Source organism: Bubalus kerabau, chromosome 3 (genome assembly GCF_029407905.1).
Source record: "Bubalus kerabau isolate K-KA32 ecotype Philippines breed swamp buffalo chromosome 3, PCC_UOA_SB_1v2, whole genome shotgun sequence".
Classification (NCBI taxonomy): domain Eukaryota; kingdom Metazoa; phylum Chordata; class Mammalia; order Artiodactyla; family Bovidae; genus Bubalus; species Bubalus kerabau.
Window position 1 is genome coordinate 71,725,808 of NC_073626.1, and position 26,555 is coordinate 71,752,362.

At 38.1% G+C, this 26,555-nt stretch overlaps 1 protein-coding gene across 16 annotated transcripts in view; it reads left to right on the forward strand.

The window, feature by feature from the left end:
- The window catches only part of TTN (titin), a 276,446-nt gene that overhangs the window by 87,506 nt on the left and 162,385 nt on the right, over positions 1–26,555 (forward strand). For all 16 annotated transcript variants that reach the window (XM_055572076.1, XM_055572078.1, XM_055572080.1 and 13 more), the window contains exons 77-114: positions 18–299; positions 452–730; positions 829–1,116; positions 1,307–1,585; positions 1,680–1,958; positions 2,058–2,336; positions 2,476–2,763; positions 2,905–3,192; positions 4,548–4,829; positions 5,273–5,551; positions 6,100–6,381; positions 6,498–6,776; positions 7,439–7,726; positions 7,830–8,108; positions 8,222–8,500; positions 8,590–8,868; positions 9,606–9,893; positions 10,030–10,317; positions 10,839–11,129; positions 12,848–13,135; positions 13,859–13,951; positions 14,072–14,357; positions 15,135–15,318; positions 15,521–15,610; positions 15,704–15,971; positions 16,083–16,343; positions 17,926–18,135; positions 18,344–18,421; positions 18,529–18,555; positions 18,962–19,021; positions 19,565–19,648; positions 21,525–21,599; positions 22,746–22,799; positions 23,645–24,049; positions 24,509–24,571; positions 24,931–25,008; positions 25,610–25,687; positions 26,274–26,366. In XM_055572076.1, the coding sequence (XP_055428051.1) occupies positions 18–299; positions 452–730; positions 829–1,116; positions 1,307–1,585; positions 1,680–1,958; positions 2,058–2,336; positions 2,476–2,763; positions 2,905–3,192; positions 4,548–4,829; positions 5,273–5,551; positions 6,100–6,381; positions 6,498–6,776; positions 7,439–7,726; positions 7,830–8,108; positions 8,222–8,500; positions 8,590–8,868; positions 9,606–9,893; positions 10,030–10,317; positions 10,839–11,129; positions 12,848–13,135; positions 13,859–13,951; positions 14,072–14,357; positions 15,135–15,318; positions 15,521–15,610; positions 15,704–15,971; positions 16,083–16,343; positions 17,926–18,135; positions 18,344–18,421; positions 18,529–18,555; positions 18,962–19,021; positions 19,565–19,648; positions 21,525–21,599; positions 22,746–22,799; positions 23,645–24,049; positions 24,509–24,571; positions 24,931–25,008; positions 25,610–25,687; positions 26,274–26,366 (8,151 nt within the window). The remainder of the gene's footprint in view (positions 1–17; positions 300–451; positions 731–828; positions 1,117–1,306; positions 1,586–1,679; positions 1,959–2,057; positions 2,337–2,475; positions 2,764–2,904; positions 3,193–4,547; positions 4,830–5,272; positions 5,552–6,099; positions 6,382–6,497; positions 6,777–7,438; positions 7,727–7,829; positions 8,109–8,221; positions 8,501–8,589; positions 8,869–9,605; positions 9,894–10,029; positions 10,318–10,838; positions 11,130–12,847; positions 13,136–13,858; positions 13,952–14,071; positions 14,358–15,134; positions 15,319–15,520; positions 15,611–15,703; positions 15,972–16,082; positions 16,344–17,925; positions 18,136–18,343; positions 18,422–18,528; positions 18,556–18,961; positions 19,022–19,564; positions 19,649–21,524; positions 21,600–22,745; positions 22,800–23,644; positions 24,050–24,508; positions 24,572–24,930; positions 25,009–25,609; positions 25,688–26,273; positions 26,367–26,555) is intronic.

Consider the following 26,555-nt stretch of genomic DNA (forward strand, 5'->3'; position numbering starts at 1 on the left):
CAAATTTCTTTCATTAGAACCCCCACGATTTGTGAAAAAGCTCAGTGACACCTCAACCCTTGTTGGGGATGCTGTTGAGTTGCAGGCTGTAGTGGAAGGCTTCCAGCCCATTTCTGTCGTCTGGCTGAAAGATAAAGGTGACATCATCAGAGAGAGTGAAAACACTAGGATTTCATTTGTTGATAATGTTGCAACCCTCCAACTTGGGAGCCCGGAGGCATCTAACTCTGGAAAATATGTGTGTCAAATCAAAAATGATGCCGGAATGAGAGAGTGTTCAGCAATCTTGACTGTCCTAGGTTAGTAACAAAGTGCAGCCTGAGGGGGAAAATGTCCATTTGCTCGACCTATGACATCGCCTGCAAATATTATTCTTGCCCAGTAATATACTGAGTGTACTCTTGGTTTGAAAGATGACTTTGTGTTCAATGCAATATACTTCTTCTTTTAGAACCAGCCAGAATCATTGAGAAACCAGAACCCATGACTGTCACTACTGGAAATCCTTTCGCATTAGAATGTGTAGTGACTGGGACACCAGAACTTTCAGCCAAGTGGTTCAAAGATGGCAGAGAAATAGCTGCAGACAGCAAGCATCACATCACATTCGTCAACAAAGTGGCTTCACTTAAAATCCCTTGTGCAGAAATGAGTGACAAGGGGTTATATAGCTTTGAAGTGAAGAACAGTGTTGGTAAAAGTACCTGCACTGTTTCTGTCCACGTTTCTGGTGAGTAATATGAGGTTTTCATGAATGTATCATTTTCCCTGGGGGAAAAAAATAAAGCTTCTCTTTCAATGGAAAACTACGCTTCTTCATCCACACAGATCGGGTTGTGGCTCCTTCCTTCATCCGCAAGCTGAAGGACATCAACGCCATCGTCGGGGCCTCAGTGGTTTTGGAGTGCAGAGTCTCCGGCTCCGCCCCCATCTCCGTGGGCTGGTTTCAGGATGGCAATGAGATTGTCAGTGGGCCTAAATGCCAGTCCAGCTTTTCAGAAAACGTTTGCACTTTGAATCTGAGCTTCTTGGAGCCCTCTGACACAGGCACATACACATGTGTGGCCGCCAACGTGGCTGGGTCAGATGAATGCTCAGCGGTCCTGACTATCCAAGGTCAGTGTTCAGGGGCCAGACCGCTGCTTCTCCAGCGCCTCCACCACGTGACTTAGTGCCTGCCTTGTGGGGGATTTCTGTATTTTGTCTTCGTGCGTAGTCTTAGTTCCTTTTTCTTCAAGTAGCAAAAAGCACTGCTTACTTGGATTCCTTTTTTCTCTTGATCTTCCCCCTTCCCTGGGGTCTCTAGAACCACCTTCTTTTGAACAAACCCCTGACTCTTTGGAAGTGCTGCCTGGAACGAGCCTCACGTTCACCAGCGTCATCAGAGGCACCCCGCCTTTCAAGGTCAAATGGTTTAAAGGCAGCAGGGAGCTGGTGTCCGGGGAGTCATGCAGCATCTCTCTGGAAGATTTTGTCACGGAACTGGAGTTATTTGAGGTGGAGCCCTTGCAGAGCGGGGACTACTCCTGCCTCGTGACTAACGACGCTGGCAGTGCCTCCTGTACCGCACATCTTTTTGTGAAAGGTTTGCCCTTTCCTCCTAAAGCACGTATCTTTAACATTTTTTCTGATTCTTCACTTGAAGATGTCAATTCTGCCTCTGTGTTTTCTCCTCATAGAACCGGCCACCTTTGTGAAAAGACTGGCCGATTTCAGTGTCGAGACAGGAAGCCCCATCGTTCTTGAGGCCACGTTTACGGGTACACCTCCCATCTCGGTGAGCTGGATGAAGAATGAGTTTGCCCTTACACAGTCTCAGAATTGCAGTATTACCATGACAGAAAAATCTACCATCCTGGAAATCCTCGACAGCACAATAGAGGATTACGCACAATACAGTTGCCTAATAGAAAATGAGGCCGGTCAAGATATTTGTGATGCTGTGGTGTCTGTCTTAGGTGTGTTGACAGTTACCTCTTCTTCTTGCTCTTTTCTTTCTTTCATAACATCTTCTTTTAGTTAGTGCGCCTGATTGATTATCATCCTTTCTATCTCAGAACCGCCTTATTTTATTGAGCCTCTGGAACACGTGGAAGCAGTCATCGGAGAACCTATAACTTTACAGTGTAAAGTGGATGGAACCCCAGAAATCAGAATTTCTTGGTATAAAGAACACACAAAGCTACGATCAGCTCCTGCATATAAAATGCAGTTCAAAAATAACGTTGCCTCCTTGGTGATCAACAAAGTGGATCACAGTGATGTGGGAGAATATACCTGCAAGGCAGAAAACATTGTGGGAGCGGTGGCTTCTTCATCCGTGCTTGTTATCAAAGGTGATGACGGTTTTCTCTACAAGTCTCACTGTGTGTTGACAGATCCATTTTCTTAAAAACATCACAATGTTAATGGATTGAAATACGCCATGGTTGTTTTCTCTCTTGTAAATAAGGATTGTCTATAACTTCTTTACAGAGCGCAAACTTCCACCTTCCTTTGCAAGAAAACTGAAGGATGTTCAGGAGACTCTTGGCTTCCCGGTTGCATTTGAATGTCGCATCAATGGCTCAGAACCTCTCCAAGTGTCTTGGTACAAGGATGGGGTACTTTTGAAAGATGATGCTAATCTGCAAACATCTTTTGTTCACAATGTAGCAACTCTTCAGATTTTGCAAACTGACCAGAGCCACGTCGGTCAGTACAATTGCTCGGCTTCGAATCCCCTTGGGACTGCTTCATCCAGTGCGAAGCTCATCCTCTTAGGTGAGTAACTCATCACATGACCTCTTCGTTATAAAGCAGCTTCACTGCACCCAACCACCAAGGACTGGTGCCACTTAGTGTCTGCTCCACGTCTGAGAGCACGAAAACTGAAGTCACCCTGTTGCTCTTCATTCTTTCCAGAGCATGAAGTACCTCCTTTCTTTGATCTCAAGCCTGTGTCAGTAGATCTGGCTCTTGGAGAAAGTGGTTCTTTCAAATGTCACGTAACTGGAACTGCACCAATCAAAATCACTTGGGCTAAAGATAACCGAGAGATTCGTCCTGGAGGCAACTACAAGATGACTTTGGTTGAAAATACCGCCACTCTGACGGTTCTCAAAATAGGGAAAGGCGATGCTGGGCAGTACACCTGCTATGCAAGCAATGTCGCCGGAAAAGACTCTTGTTCTGCTCATCTGGGTGTACAAGGTACTTGTTGGAGTGAAATAGCAAGGGCTCATTTCAACTTCTGACACTATAGGAGGAAGTGTGTACCTGAAAGATGTGTTTAGGACTAGGGTTTAGGCTACAGTCCATGGGATCTCAAAGAGTTGGACACGACTGAGCAACTTCAGTTTCATGGGCCAGACTCTATGGGAGGTGTTGGGCAGGCTACAAGTTTATAGTTTACAGTTTACAGCAAATCTAGGGTCTTCTAAATGGGAGCAAGTTTTTAATTAAAAAAATATATATATAAAACTGGTCAAACATGGGCTGAGGGTCCATTTTCAATGGCTGAAAATAGAGACTAGAGAGAGAACAGGAACTTTTCACAGAATTGTAAGATAATCCAAGTTTGAAAGAAACTATTTTAGGACAATAAAAGGAAGTTGTCTTGAATGGTATATTTTTCCACAGTAGTTTGTAAATTAATGGTTTTGTTCCTCACCTCAAACTATAAAGCCCTTCAAGAAGAGTCAGATTGTGTCAAATTCTTCTCTTCTGCTAGCCTCACTTAAATAATAGTGGAAGTCAGGGGACTGGAGAGTACATTAATATCTTATATCATGGAAGGCAACCATGTCTCAAGGTAGCAAAAACAGTTCCTGTCTGCTGTGGTCAGAAATTAACTCAGTGAGCTGCTGGTCTAACTCATGAGAGCATTTTTAAAGACTTTTTGTGGTGACAGTTTATAAATAACTTGAAATTGAAATAGAGTTAGATTCAGCAGCCCATGTGCCCTGTGACATATTGCTAATTATTTTATCTCCCTAAACTTGAATTTTCTGATTCAGTTAATGAAGAAAGTATTGCTCTCCCCACTTCAAAGGGCTATCATAGAGGTTGAAGAAATATCTATTAAAGTCCTATAGGAGAAAATAGCACTTTAAAATATTAAGATATCTGACCCAATTTTGCTACTCTGACTCTTCCTGGCACATAACTGATATCTCTGCAGCCATAGGAAATGACAGACCTGTACTGGTTCACATACAAGAAAGTAATCAAATGCTGTTAATCCCTGTAAACCATAGAGTGCTTTCACCAACAGATACACACTCTGCCTCTGATCTTGCACAAAGAAGTGATTCTTTTGCTGGTAGGAGGATTGCACAAGGATTAATGTCTCTTCTTCCTTCCTTTTGCAATAATATTTGATGTGGGTGCTTACAAAAGTAAAGGCATTTTACTTCAGGATTTAGATTTCACTTACCTATTCTTTCTTGAAATAAATAAATATGTTTTCCAGAGCTAAAGACCTCTCTGTTTGAGTTTTCCCTTCATCCTGAATTATACGTGTCTTTCCCATCTCTTCCCTTGTGTTTTCTTTCTTGTTTCCATAGAACCGCCCAGGTTCATTAAGAAGCTAGAACCTTTAAGAATCGTGAAGCAAGATGAATCTACAAGATACGAATGTAAAATAGGAGGGTCTCCAGAAATCAAAGTTTTATGGTACAAGGGCGAGACTGAAATTCAAGAGAGCAGTAAATTCAGAATGTCGTTCGTGGACTCAGTGGCAGTGTTGGAAATGCACGGGCTCAGTGTGGAAGACAGTGGCGATTACACCTGCGAGGCCTGCAATGCCGCGGGCAGCACGAGCAGCACCACCTCCTTGAAAGTTAAAGGTCAGCTCTTCGCTCTCTTTCTTGTAAATTGGGATATAATTGCTTTGCAATGTGGTGTTTGTTTCTGCTGCACAACAGTGTGAATCAGCCATAAGTATACAAATACCCCCTCCTTCTTGAGCCCCATTCCCCATCCCACCCCTCTAGGTCATCCCAGAGCACCTAGTTGAGTTCCCTGTGCTACGCAGCAGCTTCCCACTAGCTGTCTGGGACAAACTGGGAGAGTAGCATTTACCCATCTTTTATGTCTTGCACATCCTAGCTGTCCTCTCAGTTCCCTGTTGGACTCTCCAAGGTTCTAAAAGTTTTAAAGGATACAATAGAAAATTGGAAGTGATACTCTCTATGTTGGACTAGACAACTGATTTTTACTTGTAAATACATACTTCGAGAATACAGCCTAATTCCCCTTTCTTTCTAACTCGATTTTCTTCCAACTTTAGAACCACCCATTTTCCGCAAAAAGCCTCATCCCATTGAAACACTGAAAGGAGCTGATGTTCACCTTGAATGTGAGCTTCAGGGCACTCCCCCATTTCAAGTTTCATGGCATAAAGACAAGAGAGAACTTAGGAGTGGCAAGAAGTACAAGATCATGTCTGAGAACTTCCTGACGAGTATTCACATTCTGAGCGTTGATGCTGCGGATGTTGGGGAGTATCAGTGTAAAGCCACGAATGATGTGGGAAGTGACACCTGTGTGGGCTCCATCACTCTGAAAGGTTAGAGTGACTTCAGCCTCTCGTGCTTATTAGTATTTTCCTTCTAACTCTAATACTCTGTTGACCCCTCAGCTCTGGCTCCATCCTTTTCCACTAGTGTCTCTTCTACTTTCCCCCTTTCTCCTTTCCTAAATCTTTTTATGTTTAGTGTGCATTTCAAATCCTACTAAGTACCCTTTTAAACAGTTTTCCCAGTAGATTTTGATTGGATTAGAAAGCTAGAGAGGCAAAGGTGTTCAACTCCTTCTGCTTAACACAAACTCTAGGAGGGTTCCCTGGTGGTCTAGTGGTTAGGACACGACACTTTCACTCGGTGGCCTAGGATTCAATCCCTGGTCAGGAGATTAAGATCCCACAAGCCTTGTGGCAAGGCCAGAAAAGTACAAAACTCTAATGCATCCTTGCTCCCACTAACCAGAAATGCCTCTTTAAGAAATGCAAAGAGTGCATGATCACTAGTTTGATTCCTGGCATTGATGGCTTTGAGGGAAATACTCTTAACCCCACACCTTTTAAATCTCTTCCCTCCCCCCCTCCCTTTTCTTCAGCGCCACCAAGGTTTGTGAAGAAGCCCAGTGATGTTTCTACTATCGTTGGTGAAGAAGTTCAGCTTCAGGCTACTGTTGAGGGCGCTGAGCCCATTTCCGTGGTGTGGTTCAAAGACAAGGGGGAGATCGTCAGAGAAAGTGACAACATATGGATCTCTTATTCAGAAAACACTGCAACCCTACAGTTTTCAAGAGCGGAAACAGCCAACGCCGGGAAATACACCTGTCAGATCAAAAACGATGCCGGAATGCAAGAGTGTTCTGCCACGGTGTCCATCCTCGGTTAGTGCAGAGAGAATGTCATCATGAGTAGAAGGCATACACTTACCAGTACCTGTGTCTTCCTTAGTTTTTCCATGGGGTTTTAACACTTGAATGCAATTTGTATCTCATTCCAGAGCCTGCAGCAATTGTAGAAAAGCCAGAATCCATAAAAGTGACCACAGGAGACACCTGTACCTTGGAGTGCTCGGTCACTGGCACACCCGAACTCACGACCAAGTGGTTTAAGGATGGAAAAGAGCTGACAAGTGACAACAAATACAAAATAAGCTTCTTCAACAAAGTGTCTGGCCTTAAGATCATTAACGTGGCCCCCAGTGACAGTGGGGTGTACAGTTTTGAGGTGCAGAACCCTGTGGGCAAAGACAGCTGCACAGCCTCAGTGCAAGTTTCAGGTTGGTTGGTTGGGTTTTTGTTTCGGTGTGATCGTAGTATAGTTCCTGCTTTACATGTATGTGTATGAGAAGCTCCACATTCTACAGTGTGACATGAGTCTGACATTCTGCGACAGCAAAATTAGAGGTAATATGCCTATCCTGTTGTTCCGTTGCTAAGCCATGTCTGACTTTTTGCAGCCCCATGGATTGTAGCATGCCAGGCTTCCCTGTCATTCACTATCTCCCAGAGCTTCCTCAAACTCATGTCTATTGAATCAACGATGCCATCCAACCATCTCATTATAGAGATAGGAGAAAAGCAAGCCCAAAAGTTCTATTCCTTTCTCTTGGAGGAATTACCACAATTCAGGGTGGTAGGAATAAAACTTAATTCCTGACTAAGGAATGAGGATACTGTGGTTTTCTACTGTTGGTTATGCTGGAATAATTCTCCACATAATGATACACAGCAAAGAGAGACCAAAATTCCTAAGTCAATTAGCACATCTTGCCCATTGATTCTCAAGGCTCTCCATTGTGTGAAGCCTCAGGCAGTTCTTTGATACCCCCACAAAAGAGCCAAATGGATCTAGGGATATTCCATCAAAAAGACAATAATTCTCTCTTCAAATCATTTTGTAACTGATGTCCCTTGTTTGTTTGATTTTTATCACATTCAGACCGAATTGTTCCTCCTTCGTTCTCGAGAAGATTGAAAGAGACAAATGGTCTGTCTGGTTCCTCGGTGGTAATGGAGTGTAAAGTCTATGGATCACCTCCAATCTCTGTCTCCTGGTTCCATGAAAGAAACGAGATTAGCAGTGGAAGGAAATACCAGACCACCCTGACAGATAACACATGTGCTTTAACTGTGAACATGCTGGAAGAATCAGATGCTGGCAACTACACGTGTATAGCTACTAATGTGGCCGGTTCTGATGAATGCAGTGCTCCTTTGACTGTGAGAGGTCAGTCAAAAATACAGTAAAATATCATCGCATTTCATTATGCATTAAACATTTTTATAATCAAAATTGTTAACCTTTTTCTGATATGTGCTTTTTTGTTTAGAACCACCATCTTTTGTTCAGAAACCTGACCCCATGGATGTTTTAACTGGAACCAACGTAACTTTCACAAGCATTGTAAAAGGAACACCCCCTTTCAGTGTTAGCTGGTTCAAGGGCAGCACTGAACTAGTACCAGGGGACACATGTAATGTGTCTTTGGAGGATTCAGTTGCTGAACTCGAGTTGTTTGATGTCGATACGTCACAGAGTGGGGAGTATACCTGCATCGTTACTAATGAAGCTGGCAAAGTTTCTTGTACAACACATCTCTACGTAAAAGGTTTGTCTGACTGCTATTCTGCATTTTTACAGTTAACATAGGTGAAGTACTGGATATGCCCATATCCATGTGTATATGTGTTTGATATCGTATTTTCAATTTGTCTGCTACAGCCCCAGCCAGATTTGTAAAGAAGCTCAATGATTACAGCATAGAGAAAGGAAAACCTCTGATCCTAGAGGGCATATACACTGGAACTCCTCCCATTTCCGTGACATGGAAGAAAAATGGCATAAACGTAACTCCATCTCAGAGGTGTAACATAACCACAACTGAAAGATCTGCGATCCTGGAAATCCCAAGCAGCACAGTGGAGGACGCAGGACAGTACAACTGTTACATTGAGAACACTTCCGGAAAAGACTCCTGTTCAGCACAGATCCTGATACTAGGTTTGTTGTGATTGCACATTCCCATCTTTGCATACATGTAGCCACTGCGGCAAGCCTCCTTCATGACTGATTCTCTCTCTTGGCTGTAGAACCACCATATTTTGTCAGGCAGTTGGAGCCTGTGAAGGTGACTGTTGGAGATTCTGCCTCTTTACAATGCCAGCTTGGTGGGACCCCTGAAATTGCTGTGTCCTGGTTTAAAGGAGATACAAAATTGAGACCTACTGCTACCTACAAGATGCATTTTAGGAACAACGTTGCTACATTGGTTTTCAACCAGGTGGATAGTAATGACAGCGGAGAATATATCTGCCGAGCTGAAAACAGTGTGGGAGAAGTTTCTTCGTCAACTTTCCTGACTGTTCAAGGTGATTGCAATATTTTTAAAGTGAATGAATGTGTTTCTTTTGAACAAGATTTAAAATATCTGATGAGGGTTTTCTTTTTGGGGAAATCTTTCCAAATGCAAAGTTTTCTGCTTAAGTAGTTCTACCTACAAATTAGATTATCTTTTTCAATCACCTTTACAGAGAGAAATAAAAATGACTAAATCTTCAGTTAGAAGGATCAAGTCATCATTTGCCTCTATAATTAAATCTTTAAGAAAAACAGATAACCATATTTTTAAATCCCTACTCCCTGAGTGTCTCATTCAGATTGCTGGAAAGCAGTCTTAAAAAGTAAGAGAATCTGCTACATGCCAGAAATATACCTTAAACTAATCAGTTTTTCTATTGGCTTACATATTTTTACACCTACCACGCATCAGTGTCAGTCACTCAGTCGTGTCTGACTCTTTGCAACCCCACGAACTGTAGCCCACCAGGCTCCTCTGTCCATGGGATTCTCCAGACAAGAATACTGGAGTGGGTTGCCATTCCCTTCTCCATGCCATGCATCAGCATGCCATCAAATTAAAACTTTTGCTCCAAAAATTTACCTGCTTTTCCCTGAGTCCAAGTTAATTTAAGAGTTGTGAATACCTCCTGATATCCTGATATTTTTATTGAAGTTCCATTATCTAGGTAACAATAATTGTGAGAAGAATATTAAATAAATTCAAAATGTCCAGAAGTATTTATTACTTTTAATTCTCTTCCTACAGAGCAAAAACTTCCACCATCATTTTCTCGACAGTTGCGAGATGTTCAGGAAACAGTTGGGCTGCCAGTTGTTTTTGAGTGTGCCATCAGTGGGTCAGAACCTATCTCAGTGTCTTGGTTTAAAGATGGCAGGCCAGTGAAAGACAGCCCCAACGTACAAGCATCATTTTTAGATAATGTGGCCACTCTAAACATTTTCCAAACTGATCGGAGTTTTGCAGGCCAATATTCTTGCACAGCTACAAATCCTATAGGTTCTGCTTCTTCCAGTGCCAGACTCATTCTCACAGGTGCGTGAATTCCTAAACTTCTAATTTTGTAAGTAAAATTGTTAGAAACAAATTTGAAATTAGGGGAGGATGATTTGTGTGACCTAGGACGGTCAGGTATGGAGCCTGAAACCTTGTCTTTCTGCTGTCCTCCCAGAGGGGAAGAACCCCCCCTTCTTTGACATCCCTCTGGCCCCTGTGGATGCTGTGGTGGGAGAGAGTGCGGACTTTGAGTGCCACGTGACTGGGACACAGCCGATAAAGGTCGCCTGGGCTAAAGACAACAGAGAGATCCGAAGTGGTGGAAACTACCAGATTAGTTATCTGGAAAACAGTGCCCACCTGACCATCCTAAAAGTGGACAAAGGAGACTCTGGACAGTATACGTGCTATGCTGTCAATGAAGTGGGAAAGGACTCCTGTACAGCTCAGCTCAATATAAAAGGTATCTTTGCATATCAGTTTTGTTAGAACAGATAATGTTTAGGATTTTTTTTTTCATTTAGGACATTTTTGAACCACTGACATTAAAAAAAAAATGTTTCAGAAGAAATAAGTTTCTCTAGAGAAAAAAATGATCTTTTAAAATCTGCATTTCTCTAAAGTTTCTCTCCCCCTCCTTTTACTTTTTACAAATATCTGGTTCTGTAACTGGCCATAAGTTATTCTTATCATCCATCCCATAAATCAGAGAACAGTTTAAAATAAACTTGTTAAAACTAAAACATACAACATTGTTAATCAGCTATATTCTGATATAAAGTAATTTTTTAAATTTAAAAATAAAAATAAATACAATAAGCTTGTGGAGGGAGGCAAAATATTTAGGAACATTACACTAATATGCTGTGTTTAGTTGGTCAGCGTTGATTTTGAACTTAAAATATGGCTTCTCTCTCTTGAAAAGCCTCCTATTAGTAACTTACTTCTGGATTCCACTTCATATGTCCTTGAACTTTCTTACAGAGCGGCTGATCCCACCAAGTTTCACGAAAAAACTCTCAGAGACAGTAGAAGAAACAGAAGGGAATTCTTTCAAACTTGAGGGCCGTGTTGCTGGTTCCCAACCCATCTCTGTGGCTTGGTACAAAAATAACATAGAGATCCATCCAACATCTAACTGTGAAATCACATTCAAGAACAACACACTTCTGCTGCAAATCAAGAGGGCAGGCATGGACGATGCCGGTTTGTACACATGCAAAGTGTCGAATGATGCAGGCTCTGCTCTGTGTACATCTTCGATCGTCATCAAAGGTAAGTCTCCTTGACTGCCCCAGCGTGATGCGTTTTTCCTTTCTGTCCATTAGACAGCCATGTGTGTTTCTTCTGACATCTCAACCTACTTCTGGATTCCAGATATATATTATTTAATTGGCTTGCTACAATTTCACTTATGTTTACTGAGATAGATATATATATGTATTATTTGTAATTTAATTACATGGCCCAGCAAAGTAGGTGTCATATTATAGACTATGTACCTTAGCTTGTAAATCACATCCCAAAATGTTGCCAGGTAGTTAGAAGTCTAAGGCTACTTTGAAATTCATGCATAAGTGACTTACAAATTTTTATGAAGCACACTTGTTTTTAAATTTTGAAAAATTTTCATCATTGAATACTGTATTAGCTTTGCTTATTATAAGATCTATCACATTCTGAAGCATTCTCTTTTCTAAGGATATTTCTAAAGCATTATGTCTGACATATATTGCCCAAAGCTTTTATCCTGTAAATGAATATTCATCTCATGCAAAAGGATAAAATTTAAGAGAAAAAATGGGTGGAAAGATGTATATCATTACAAATATACAGTCATAGCTTGAGGTAAAGAAATAGACTGTATTGTTTAACAAGATTGTCTCAATCTGATCTTCTAACTCTAATGGCTTCATCCAGATGATTATGAGGCAGTTCATCAAAATCACTTTGCAATGTAACTTCATTGAACAGCTGGGAATTAATTACCAACTCTGATCATCTAGCTGGCCATTTCAGGGTGCCCAGACAATAGGCTAATATCATCAGTAGATTAATATTACTAATAAGGTAATATCATTGAATTAACTTGTAATTCAGATTTTATCATTCATTTAATAGGACTTAAATGCATTTAAACACATTTAGTAAGATGAAGAATATGTGCTTAGTGGTGGCTTTTATTCATGACTTACATTCATGATGGTTTTGCCATGTTGTAGGTAGATAAATACTTTCTATAGAATTCTGAGGCTTTTTAATACATAGAATTTTAAAGAGTAAGGCATCAGAAGTTTTCATCTGTGCAATCATAAATGTTGCCTTATTCTTCTTAAATGTAGGTCTCAGAACGGTTTGGTAAAATCGTTACATAACACTGAGCTATCTATACACAGCCTTCCTGTCATGTTACTGATGTCTTCTTCATTGGTCTTCACTTGAGCACTGAGCTTCAACTCCTCATTCCTTTGGGCAAAGATTGGGTTTTTAAATGCTACTGTAGCTACATATAATAACTAAATCTGAACATCAAGGAAAATCACATATTAAGATGTGGGCTCATGGATCACTCAGATGTTGGCTTTCTTTCCCAAAGGATAGCAAGCATTGCATATCATGTGCAGAATTCTCCAGTAGGCTCTTAGATTTTAGGGTTCAGTGAAAATGCAGCTGCACGCAAGTTTGAGAGGATCAATAGTATACTATGTGCCACCGAAGTTTATAGTAGCTGCCAGTGCAGTGTTTGTGGTGCTGAATCAGGACAAGACACTTGGGTAATTCATGGGCAGCATGGCATCTGTTCTTTGCTTGTTTTTAAACCTTTTTCTATTTTTAAAATCCAACACGTGTAACCAGTGTTTTCAGAAATAAAGGCACGCGATTCAATTCTACTATAGCAATCAGTGCTACCTGTTAGAGGCAACACGTTCTTTTCTGGAATTTAATACTTTTTTGTTTTTATGTTCCTCATGAAAATACCTTTTTAATTCTAGAACCTAAGAAGCCACCTGTGTTTGATCAGCACCTTACCCCAGTAACAGCAAGTGAAGGAGAATTTGTGCAACTCAGCTGCCACGTCTGGGGATCAGAGCCCATCAGGATCCAGTGGTTGAAGGCTGGCAGAGAAATAAAGCCCTCAGACAGATGCAGCTTCAGCTTTGCTAATGGCACTGCTGTGCTAGAACTTAAGGATGTGACTAAAGCAGATGCAGGAGATTATGTGTGTAAAGCTTCCAATGTGGCTGGAAGTGACACTTCCAAATCAAAAGTGACCATTAAAGGTACAGATTTCTTGACACTATTGTTTAGATCAACTGCTTATGTTTGCTGATTACAATTTAAATAAGAATGAAATTCGATTTTTAGAAGCCTCAGTTATTGCTCATTTGCAATTTATAGCCTCTTCATTGTAATTGAAATACTAGATCATTTCATGGCAATAATTTCCAGATGAATTTTCTGAAAGTGCCCAAGTTCACCATCACATTTCTTGACATTTTTTTTCACCATATCCCAAAACATAACTAAATGGAGTTCCAGAAATGATCCTGTTTAATAATGTGACATAAGGTAGCCTGACTTGTTGTTGTTACTGTTCAGTCATTAAGTCATGTCCAACTCTTTGCAACTCCATGGACTGCTGCACACCAGGCTGCTTTATCTTCCACTGTCTCCCAGAGTTTGTTCAAATTCGTGTCAAGTTGCAATGCTAATAATATCAGATAGCCTGATATTATATCCCTAGAGGAAATCTATGTAATGAAACCAAGTCTAGAGGTATAAAACTTGATGCTATTGATGTGATTGTAGTTCAGTCTGCTTGCAGTAGCTGTCAGTGGTTATAAATGTCTGTGAAATTGCTTTATCTTCTGCAGTCCACTCATATAGAGTTCATAATATTTGTGACATTGCCAAACTCTTAAAGTCTACTTTTCAAAGAAAATTATTTATTGCAATTTTAAGGTAATTGTGATAACAAAACATGTACATGTGTTTTTTTTTAGACAAGCCAGCTGCCGTCCCAGCAGCTAAGAAAGCAGCAGTAGATGGAAAACTCTTCTTTGTATCAGAACCTCAGAGTATCAGAGTTGTAGAAAGTAAGTACTTCATGAAAAGTATATCTTCATCTATCTTGTACATTTTACTACTGATTTAATTTCAGAAAAACTGGTTTTGGAAAATTAAGTTTGTATTGATTTGTTTTCATTGTTCCTTAGAAACCACTGCAACGTTCATTGCAAAAGTTGGAGGTGACCCGATTCCAAATGTTAAGTGGACAAAAGGCAAATGGAGACAACTGAACCAAGGAGGTCGAATACTGATCCACCAAAAAGGCGATGAAGCAAAGCTGGAGATCAGAGACACCACAAAAACCGATTCTGGCTTATACCGATGTGTTGCATTTAATAAACATGGTGAAATTGAAAGTAATGTTAATCTACAGGTGGATGAAAGGAAGAAACAAGAGAAAATTGAAGGAGACCTTAGAGCAATGCTGAAAAAGTAAGTTCCGTAAAACATCGCTTTTGGTAATATTCCCTTCGTGGACCGTCCCCTCCAAGATTCAGATTGTGAAAGAAAATAAGCACAAAGATGTTTTAACAGCTAAGGAAATATATAGTATTTGAGTGGAAGTTAGTGGTATCTTAATGTCAATTTCTAAATAATCATCAGAAAGTTTTGAGAATGAAGTAAATTTTTATTAAAACTTTGAACAAAGAAAATGGCTTATAGAAAATCTGTGTCTAGACATCAAATTTTTGGTTCTACATGTAATTTTCCTTACTCTGAATGGCTTTCTAGATCAACTGTTTTAAACATTTTCCATAATTACCAGTAATATCAATACCAATTATGTTTCATCATGATTAATCAATCAACATTTAATTTCTACACATTTCCCATGATATATATGTGTTCGTTATTAATATTTTCCATGATTGTTATCATTTTTCCTTATTCTTTCAGTAGCCTCTTTTGTTGTAAAGTTTACAAGAATACTTGTTTTCTTTCCTTTCTTAAACTCTTTGATTAATCTCTGTACCTGGCAGTATGGTCCAATCTTAATCCACTCCGTCTCCAAACCCACATTTTTTGTTTGTTTGTTTCACAGTTTTGTTTGTTTGTTTAACATGGTAAAACTAGTAGTTATTAAATAAAGAACACAGAACTATAACTTTGTGAATAAAATGTAATTATATTTATAATCATTGAATGATGATAGACAATTCAGAATAAGTAGAAGAGAGGTAATTCATGTTTATTTCTTATTTCATTTAGAACTCCAGTCTTAAAGAAAGGAGCTGGGGAAGAAGAGGAAATTGATATCATGGAACTTCTCAAAAATGTTGATCCAAAAGAATATGAAAAATATGCCCGCATGTATGGAATCACTGATTTCCGGGGTCTTCTTCAAGCATTTGAACTGCTAAAGCAAACTGAAGGAGAAGAGACACATAGATTGGTATGCTCTTTTGTGTATAGTATAATCTCTAAAAATTCACACTTGAAACATCTAGCTTACACCTTTTGAATTTCCAGACCCTACAATTGTATAATATCTTAATATAACCTAAGCAGCATCAAGAATGGAAGCTGAATATAATCATCCATCTTCTAATTCAAAATCTTTTCCATATGTGATAATTCTACTTTTTTCTTCTTAGGAAATTGAAGAAATAGAGAAATCAGAGAAGGATGAGAAGGAATTTGAGGAACTTGTATCATTTATTCAGCAAAGGCTGTCACAGACAGAGGTAAAATGAATCATGCTGATCACAAAATGAACAAATTATTGGAAATTACAAGGGAAGGAGTGACTAATGCATTTTAATTTTTTATTCTCCTAGCCTGTCACTCTGATCAAGGACATTGAAAATCAGACAGTCTTGAAAGATAATGATGCTGTGTTTGAAATTGACATTAAGATTAATTATCCAGAAATCAAGCTTTCATGGTATAAAGGAACTGAAAAACTGGAACCCAGTGATAAGTTTGAAATAAGCATTGATGGTGATCAACATACACTCAGAGTCAAAAACTGTCAACTTAAAGATCAGGGCAATTACAGATTGGTGTGTGGTCCACACATTGCTAGTGCTAAACTAACTGTAATTGGTAAGTAAAAAGAGTTTTATTATTAAAAAAAAAAAAACTGATGAGATGAATTTACTTTTGAATACATCACATGTGATATCAAACAAAATATGTACTGTATTATACCCACAGAGCCTGCCTGGGAACGGCATCTTCAGGATGTAACTTTGAAAGAAGGCCAGACTTGTACCATGACCTGCCAGTTTTCAGTGCCAAATGTAAGATCTGAATGGTTCAGAAATGGCAGAATCCTTAAACCCCAAGGTCGATACAAAACAGAAGTGGAGCACAAAGTCCATAAGCTGACCATTGCAGATGTTCGAGCAGAGGACCAGGGTCGATACACCTGCAAACACGAAGACCTCGAAACTTCAGCAGAGCTCAGAATTGAAGGTGGGTGAAAGAGTACGGCTGGAGTTACCACAGCGTCAGTCAGAGGCAAACACTGTGCACAACCCCTGCAGCCTTGCCTTTGCATGTACCTAAAGTGCTTGTGCGATCCCATTTCCCAACACACTCATAGCAAACCATGCACTCGCGTCTCAAAATCTATACAAAATCAAAAGGGAAGTATTCCCATAAGTGCGATTCATTTTTATAGTTCGTTTTGACCAGTAGATTTCAATCTAAACAATGACACGACTTTCTAACAGTTATTTCTGATAAATTTCATGATTTCTTCTAAATGCAATAATTTTTTGCAATTCTACTAAATGCCATAAACCTCACGTCTCTGATTTTGAATCCTAGAAATAAATCTTAGAGAAAGGACCAGATTTCATGGCTCTGTGTCTTGGCTAGGAGATGACATTTTGTTTATAGGCATCAGTTTGACTCCATCTGTATGAAACTGTATAGATAGAATTAATAATATATGTAATATGTGATTAGCACCTATTTTTCAAAAACAGTTATTTCATATGAAGATCACATTCCAACCTTCTGAATCTCTGAAATGAAATGGAATGTCAAGATTTAGAAGCAAAGAGTTTTATTTCCTAAAGACCTACAGCTTTGGACTATATTCAGCAACATTTGGCTCTAAGGATGGGCTCTACTTCCAGGCATTGCTACCCATTTATAGCTGCTGAAATAACAACTTATGTGCCTTCTTATTTACATAAGCATTTCAAAATCTCTGACTTGCTTTACAGTGGCTATCAAGGTCTGGTTGTATTTTAAAATTCAGAAATTTTTAATAGTTTTCCATTTAAAAGTTGAAACCACTTATTTTTAAAATAATTGCCTATTTTTTATATGATCCTTCAAAAAAAAAAAAAAAGCTCACCAGACTATGTAGGATATCTAAGCTGCTCACAATGCTGTGACACATTGAATTCCAGATGAAATTTTGCAGGAGGATCTCCCCTCCAGCCCCGTCTCCTCCTGTACACCTTGCCATTTGCAAGGGGTGGACTCCCTGCCTGCCCACTGGTGCTTGCAAAGCAGGTTTCAGAACTCTTCAAAATGAATCCTGTGAAATTTAGAAGAGCAGATTTCCTATTGAGTTTAAAATTATTTCACAAGAAAAGTTATAAAGGTCACGTAATAAACAGTTCTAGAACCCGAAAGGCAGAATTATTTTACAGAGGAAAGAATTTCAAAAGGGAATAAAGTGTATAGTAAGATGAAGTTTATGTTCCCTTTCTTTTGAAGCCCCCATTTCACTAGCATCTTTAAGTTTTATTCTGGATTATAAGCACCTTGACTATTTTCTTCATGTGAATATTATAAGGACTTGCAGGATTTCTTTACTTTTCCACATTAATCTTACAGGAGTACACTTAAATATTGAGATAATTTTTTGGTACTGATGCAAAGAAGTGTACTTTCTTCTTGTTTTATATTTTCAGCCCTTTTCTGCTATTCTCCAATCAGATAAAAAGATAAGAGACTTTGAACATCTGAGGGAAAAGCACAATGAAAGAAATTCCTCCCATACAAACTAAATTTGAACTCTTTTTTATTTAAACAGCTGAACCAATTCAGTTTACAAAGCGCATACAGAACATTGTTGTGAGTGAGCACCAGTCTGCCACCTTCGAATGTGAAGTGTCCTTCGATGACGCCATTGTAACTTGGTACAAAGGACCAACAGAACTGACCGAGAGCCAGAAATACAACTTTAGGAATGATGGTCGTTGCCATTATATGACCATCCACAACGTGACCCCAGATGATGAAGGTGACTTAATTGACAGTGTCCCTGTGAATATATAATTTAAGCTTTTCCTGTTTTATGTATTTCTTCTCTAGTTTATGCTTATACTCTATGATTCTATCTAGGCTAGTTTCCTAGGAAAGAAAAATATAAACGAATACTATGTTTAAATAAAGAAGTGTTATTTTCAAACATATCAAAACTCAAGGGTTTCATGATCTTTTTCCCTTAGGTGTCTATTCAGTAATTGCTCGACTGGAGCCCAGAGGTGAAGCGAGAAGCACTGCAGAGCTGTACTTGACAACCAAAGGTCAGAAAACACCCCATTCAAATCACACTGCGGTTCTGGCGACAAAGTAACCTGCCAAGACAATTCTATTAAATTTTTTAATACATCATTTTTTTTTTATTTTGCAGAAATAAAACTTGAGATGAAGCCTCCTGGTAAGTTAAAAAAAAAAAAAGAAAATCAATCCTTGCTTACAATACATTCAGTGTAATTTTGTAAGTGATAGAAGCCAAACTAATATAAAATATTATTCAGTAAAATTATCATCAGGAAAATAATACCAACGTTAGGCTTTATGAGTTTGGGAAATTAGAGGTAATGAGGTCACATTCAGCTGACTTCTAGGATCAGGTCAAACAATGTGGCCATAGAACAAAACAGATTGTCACAGGGAATGAATTTGCATGTGTCGCTGCTTACAGAAGAATCTTAATATCTTTGATTCTATATTTTAGATTCTGCTGTTGGAAATGCCTAACAACCAAACACATCTTAGTTGTCTAATAAATATCTGAGCTTTCAGTCTTTCGGTTCTTATCATTATTAAATGTCTCTTTTCAGATATTCCTGACTCCAGAGTTCCAATTCCAACCATGCCAATCAGAGCAATACCACCAGAAGGTAAGAAAGACCCAGAAGCATCACCCCCACCCCCAGCCCCGGTCTTGAATATGGTAGCAGCAATATGCTACCACTGGGCTTCCCTGTGGCTCAGCAGAATCCACCTGCAATGCAGGAGATGCAGGTTTGATCCCTGGATTGGGAATACTTCCCAGAGGAGAATGTCAATCCATTCCAGTATTCTTGCCTAGAAAAATCGCATGAACACAGGAGCCTGGTGGGCTACAGTCCACAGGGTCACAGCAGTCAGACATGACTTAGCATGAGACAAACAAAAAAGAAGCAATATACTGCCTACCACTAGAAAGTTACTAGTGCCAAACCATAGTATCCTTCCACTTTATCTTCTTCACGGTGTTATTAAAAATCAAAGCAAGAGAGTAGTTGCAATTATAAATAGATGCTATTTTTATGTGGTCTGACTATTGAACTGCTACTATACCACCTTTGAAGAACTGAAAGAAATGCATGAGACTTTTCATTGTATTTCACACAAAATGAGAAACCAAACCATGTTACTTATGATGGCATTTATTTTTTTAGAAATTCCTCCTACGGCTGTTCCTCCCATCCCTCTTTTGCTACCATTACCTGAAGAAAAGAAACCACCAGCAAAACGTGTTGAAGGTATTATATGTTAGCTACCTAAATGCCAAAATATAGGATTTAATTATGGAATATACAGACCTGGAAAATGTTGTTTAGTGCAACTTGTTGGCCCTCTAGTGGTCAGCAGGTTGGATTGCCTTTCAAAATGTAAGTTACATGATTTTAGTATTAATTAAATGTGTTGGACATGTGCCTAAAAGTCTGAAAATAATGAGAAAAAAATATTTTTTAAAAATCACTTAAGCATTAAGTATTCTTGCCAGTATTCTTGCCTGGAGAATCCCATAGACAGAGGAGCCTGGCAGGCTACAGTCAGTCCATGGGGTCGCAAGAGTCGGACACAACTTAGTGCACTGTCCAAGCATTAATAGCAAGCTGATTTCACATTTCATATTTTCCTAACTACTCTGTATAGCAATAAAATAATAAAATCAAATCCTAGTGAAACTTATAGAAATAAAAAATGCTAGTGTATAGTCAGGTTTAAAATTGTGTCTTTTCTCAATTACACTTAACTACTCCTTAAAATTCACTATTTCATTATAAAAATATGAGTTAGAATATCTTTGTTTTTTTTTTCTAAAGCTAAGGAAAGAGCTCTCCAATAAACTTTTGAGTGTGTCAGGGAATTGTCCCTCTTAAATAGTTCAGTAGATAAATTGTACTGTTTGTGCCCAGAACCTTCTCAACTAATTAATCAACAGAGTGCCTGGACTTTCTAGAGTTCTGGGGAGTTCAGAACTGTTGTCAGAATTCTCCCAGCAACATCAGGAAAAAATTCTGCATGTCAAGGTCACATTTTCCCAAAGCCAAGCCTCCGTTACAGTAGTAGCCTGCAGGCTAATCCACTAATAGCCATTCCAAGTGGTGTCAAAAGCTTGAGAAAATTTTCAGCTAGCCTTAGGGGAAATTTAGTTAAAAGGCAAAAAAAAAAAAAAAAAAAAACCACTTTTAGTTTTATGATTAAACTATCTCAATAACAAAGAAAAGTATTTTTATAACTTGCATAAACTTAGTTAACTATATTTCATTTACTTCTGATAGTAAACATGAGCAAGAATCAAATACCAAAAAATAGATTTCTGCTTACATTAGTTGTCGGGAATAATAATTCATCTCAATGAGGGATTTATGCTTTGAGCACTGCTATCAACACGACTGAGTACCCACTGGGAAACTTGAGAAATTAAATCACATTTAAAAAATTCAAAACAGTGTCATTATTCATGAATACTAGGAGCCATAATCAAGTTATGATCTGGGGCCAGGATCAAGGTATATGTTAGCATTAACAAAAGAAAATTTCCACGATATAGCATAGGTGGAACTTTAATGTTACTAATTCACTTGTTTATTCTTATTCCTGACAAATTTAAAGCAGTCTTACCTAAGTGAAACAAAGATGAAATAGTGTACCTTTTCTATACATGATACCACCTGGGTTTGCCCTGGATGTTTCGAAAACTTGAAGCAGGCATAAAATCAGTGTGGGCTTCCCTGGTGGCTCAAATGGTAAAGAATCTGCCTGCAATGCAGGAGACCCGGGTTCAATCCCTGGGCTGGGAAGATCTTCAGGGGGAAGATCCCTGGAGAAGGAATTGGCAACCCACTCCATTACTCTTGCCTGGAGTATTCCATGGACAGAAAAGCCTGGCAGGCTACAGTTCATGGGATCACAATCAGACATGACTTTCACTTTCACTTACATATTCTTTCTCCTTCCCCCCAAATTTTTCTACTTTCTAGTCCAAAATCTTTCTGAAACAGGCATCTAACAGTAATGTACAGAGTCTCTTGTTATCATCCGAGCATATGGAAAAAATAAATTTCAGTAAGCCTCCCAGTCTCCTGAAAACATTTTAGTAAAATTTACATCTGACATCTTATTTTTTAGTGACCAAAAAAGCTGTGAAGAAAGATGCTAAAAAGGTTGTCGCAAAGCCCAAGGAAGAGGCACCGCCACCTAAAGGTATTATGATTTATCAAAATTCCAAGAATTCCCTGCAGTCCAGTAGTTAGGGCTTGGCACTTTCACTGCTGTGGGCCAGGTTCAATCCCTGGTCAGGAAAGTAAGATCCTGCGAGCTGCACAGCACCACCCGACCCCACCCCCCAAAATTCAATCTTCCTGCTTTTCTCTTAGTTAAAAAAATTTAAATCCAGATAGGGAAGGACAGAGGAAGATTAAGAGTGTGACTTTATAAAATAGTACCTCTTCATTTACTCACCCTCACAGTCTTCTTTGACTCACTCCTCACTTTCTCTTTCTAAACTTTATTTTCCCATTTTTTTCCTCCCCTGTCCTCCTTTGCCTGTGTCTGCCCTTAACACACAATGGCCACACCAGAGAGTTCTTATTATCTCTGGATGGTGATTTAAAGAAGGCACTGCCCTCTGGTCCAACATTTGGTCTTACTCTAGTCACTCAAATAGAATGTTTTAAAGGGCTGGTGCTAGCTTTGAGTGGTTGCTCCCGACCAGTTCAGCATCTTTCTGGGTTCAGCTGAGCTAAATGTCAATACCCACAGAATAAAAATACTTTTTACAGGGGCATCAATTTACCTACTTTAAGTTTTTGTTGTAACTTGGGAAATTTTTAGAAAGAAAAATAGATAGCTAAATTTATGCAAACAGTTTTATCCATCTGGCTAAGATTAGAGTGCAGCAAACTCCTAAAAAGAAGGAAAACTCAAGAGCACAGGGTACCCCTTCACTGAGAGTTTTTTCTGAGTGGTCATTTATGAAGTGTTATACAATAAGGAGAAGCTCAAAAGCCATAGATAGTTCCTGAACTTTATCATTAATCCCTGAAAAAAATTATTTTCTTTTAGCATTATGTTTTAGCATCAGACATACTGAATATTCTCTTTATGTTTCATATTACTTGAAATTGTTTTAAATCAATCTAAGCTAGAAAAAAACTTTTACCCTTCTCATATTTTCATTTGCATGGCATTGCAGAGCATTTCTGGTGAGCAAATTTGCATCTTATAAAAGCATTTGGTATACAAATAGTTTTCACTGATCGTACAAATGACTAACAAGGGTATATAGGATTAGTAAGCATTAAAAAAATGCATAATCTGAAAATAAACTTGTATTCTATGTTTTCAAAGTTATAGAGGTTCCCAAGAAGCCACCACGTCCTACTGCTTTAATTCCAGCAGAAGGTAAATGAAATCATTAAATATTCTATTTCTTGCTGAGATTTTTATCCCCGCATTGTATTCTTATGTACTAGGCTTCCAACTTATTATAAAATTGAGTCTCCTCTGCTACAGTAAAATTAGCAGTAGAAATAATGGCTATTTTATATTGGTCAAATTCCAGGAAAGAAACCTTGGCAGATGTTTATGTAGCCTCTTTGCAGTGGACACAGGGAAAGAAGTGATTAGGGCTAGAAAGGAGGGATCACCTCTTACTGTTTCAGCTGTAGCTAACACAGATATTAAGGATCATATGAATAATGTTAGCCTTAGTATTTTTAAAGTTGTCATACAAAAGAAATTAATTGATTTAGTTACAGAATTTCAAATATTATCTTTATTAAACTGACTAAAGAGTTATATTCAATATTAAAAAATGTAGCTTTACAATTAGTACTGTTTTTGAAAGAAGAATTGGAATTGTAAGTAACTGCAGAATTATTAAATATAAATTCCATATAATGATCAAAGATTAAGATATTCCATGGGAGAAAAACTAAGAGTTTTACAAATTGGAGCTCCCACAAAACAATGGAAGATGTGTTCATTTAAGAATATTTACTGAATGCCGTTTTGTACACATGGGAAGAATCCTCAGATTAAGAGTAGACTGTCTCTTGTCCCTCCTGATTGTGTTCCATAATCAACAAAAATTTAAGCAGCACCACAACACAAAGAAAACATACATAATCAAATTGATGCTAAAATCCGAGATGCTGATATTGCTAGATGACATCGACATTTGTTTAGTGAAGTAATTGTGTGGATATAATTAATATGCTAATCTTTTATTTTTTAATTTATTTTAGCACCTGAAATTATTGATGTATCCTCCAAGGCTGAAGAAGTGAAAATAACGACCATAACCAGAAAGAAAGAGGTTCAGAAAGAAAAAGAAGCTGTGTATGAGAGAAAGCAAGCAGTCTACGAGGAGAAGAAAGTTTACATAGAATCTTTGGAAGAACCTTACGATGAGCTAGAGGTAGAAACATACACGGAGCCATATGAAGAACCTTATTATGAGGAACCAGAGGAAGACTACGAAGAGACCCAGGTAGAAGCTAAAAGGGAAGTTCATGAGGAATGGGAAGAAGATTTTGAGGAAGGGCAAGAATACTATGAAAGGGAAGAAGGTTATGACGAAGGAGAGGAAGAGTGGGAGGAGACTTACCAAGAGGGAGAAGTCGTCCAAGTTCAAAAGGAGGTTTATGAAGGTATGTATCAGTTGGGTGATTTATTTTTCTCTTTTCCTCATTGTTGCTCAATTCTATTTTCAAGGTTATTAACCTGATTCATAATGAATATGAAATAGATGAAAAGACCGTTTCCATTTTTAAAGTTAGAAATCTCTAGAATCTTTAAAAGAATTATTTTCTTCAGAGTTACTTTCATGCTTTGTTATTGTAAATTGAATCATTTAGTCCTGTTACTAAGACTGAATTCCAAGTGCTCTTTTCTAATGCGGAAATTCAAGTTTTAGTTTTACTACCTTGCTATCTCTGCTTGATCTTGCTTCTAAATCTGGCCTGAGTAATCCTGTTAGCAATAAAGATCCCAAATACAATAATTTAGACAGTTGTATATTATTCTTAATTTACATCATTTGCAAACTGATACAATTTATTAGAATTTACGTATTCAACCACTCCTTTTTATTACTGTTTTTGTTAAAGAATCACGTGAGAGGAAAATTCCAGCAAAAGTACCTGAAAAGAAAGAACTTCCACCTCCTAAAGGTATGTAATTGGAATTATTTAAATAGATCACATCATCAACATCATGATCATGGCTTGCTGGGCAAAGATGTATGAATCACAAGTTTAATCCAATAGACACAACTTCTTCTCGAAGCTTCATTGTATCAATGATTTTTTTCTAAGAATACCTACCTACTTCATTTAATGTAAACATAAAAAAGATGATAAGCAGATTGTTGTGGTAAGCATAAAATAAAGCCAAAATACTTGAAGTACAGAAGCTTGTACTTGAAGTTCAGTGCAACAAACTTATCTCTCTCTCTAAAAATGAAAGAAAAAGAGAGAGACTATTTTAATAGAAATTCTAAAAGTACTGCAATTTTTTAAAATGCTTACAGTTGTAAAGAAGCCTGTAGTTGAAAAAATTGAAAAGACTTCTCGAAGAATGGAGGAAGAAAAAGTTCAAGTCACCAAAGGTATTATTATTTAAAACATTTCATGCTTCTGGGTAGTAGCTGAATTGGTGATTTTTTTTTCCCACCACATTATATTTTTTATATCTTCCAAATATTCCATTGTTGTTGTTCAGTCACTAAGTCATGTCTGACTCTTTGTGAACCCATGAACTGCAACACACCAGGCTTCCCTGTCCTTCACTATCTCCTGGAGTTTGCTCAAATTCATGTCCATTGAGTCGATGATGCCATCCAACCACCTAATCCTCTCTTGCCCCCTTCTGCTTTTGCCTTCAATCTTTCCCAGCATCAGGGTCTTTTCCATTGAGTCGGCTCTTCGCATAGGTGGCCAAAAGTATTGGAGCTTCAGTTTCAGCATCAGTCATTTCAATGAATATCCATTATGTACATCTATTTTTCAAAAAAAACTTTCTCTGTAAATTGGAAGGAATTTGATTTCAAAAAACTGATGATAAAACATTTCAAGTACCATGTACACAAGTAATTGTTTACTAATATATAGTCACATGTTATTTATATAGTCCTCTAAATTAAGATTTTTAAAATTTTGTGCAAAACAATATTCTTCACAATACAAATATATTTGTACATATTTTTTAAGTACCTGAAGTTTCAAAGAAGATTGTTCCACAAAAACCTTCTCGGACTCCAGTGCAGGAGGAAATTATTGAAGTGAAAGGTATACATCTTTGTCTTTCAGCTACAAGTTTTAAACATTTTTATTTATGTGTATGGATATGTGTACATATATTACTGAACAATACACAAATATGAAATCACCAAAATAAATACATGTTATATATTATATAATATACATTTTATGTTGCACATTTATATAATTTATGTAAATAATAACTTTGTTTTTAGTTTCACTCTAAAATTGCATAATTTCCTAATTAAGGAAGGGTTTGTGTTTAATCAGTAGTTCTCTAACTTTACTCTGCAGTGTTTTCTATTACGTATAATATTCCCATCCTCTCACCTATGTAAATAAGCCCTAATGGCTTTGGGAAAACACCGCATCACATGTGAAGAAGTTGTCTCTATTTGATTCCAATTTAATAATATTTGATAAAGGCTGCATGGGTTGTTTGTCCCTATAGATCAAAACATGATTTGTTTCCTCGTCAATACTGAATTTGTTCTTAAGCTATCACATTAACCCACTCATTCTGCAACTAAAAACTTAAATACAGTGTACACGCCATGTATTTGATGTCTTTTTCTGGAAAAAGAAATACTAATGTGAAATACTCTCTCTGAAGTACCTGCTGTACATACAAAGAAGATGGTTATTTCAGAAGAAAAGATGTTCTTTGCTGCTCACACAGAGGAGGAGGAGGAGGTGTCAGTCACAGGTACAAGGCAAATTTGAATATGGGGCTCAATTGGAAGGGCTTCAGATGGATTTTTATCTCTCTTCTTATCTAATCTGTGTTCATGTAGATAACTCTGTCTCCTTGTGAATCTTTGTCATCTTTTCATTTCAGTTGTCTGTTTTAATTCGCATTTCAATATTCTTTGTAAATTGCAATATCACCTACAGT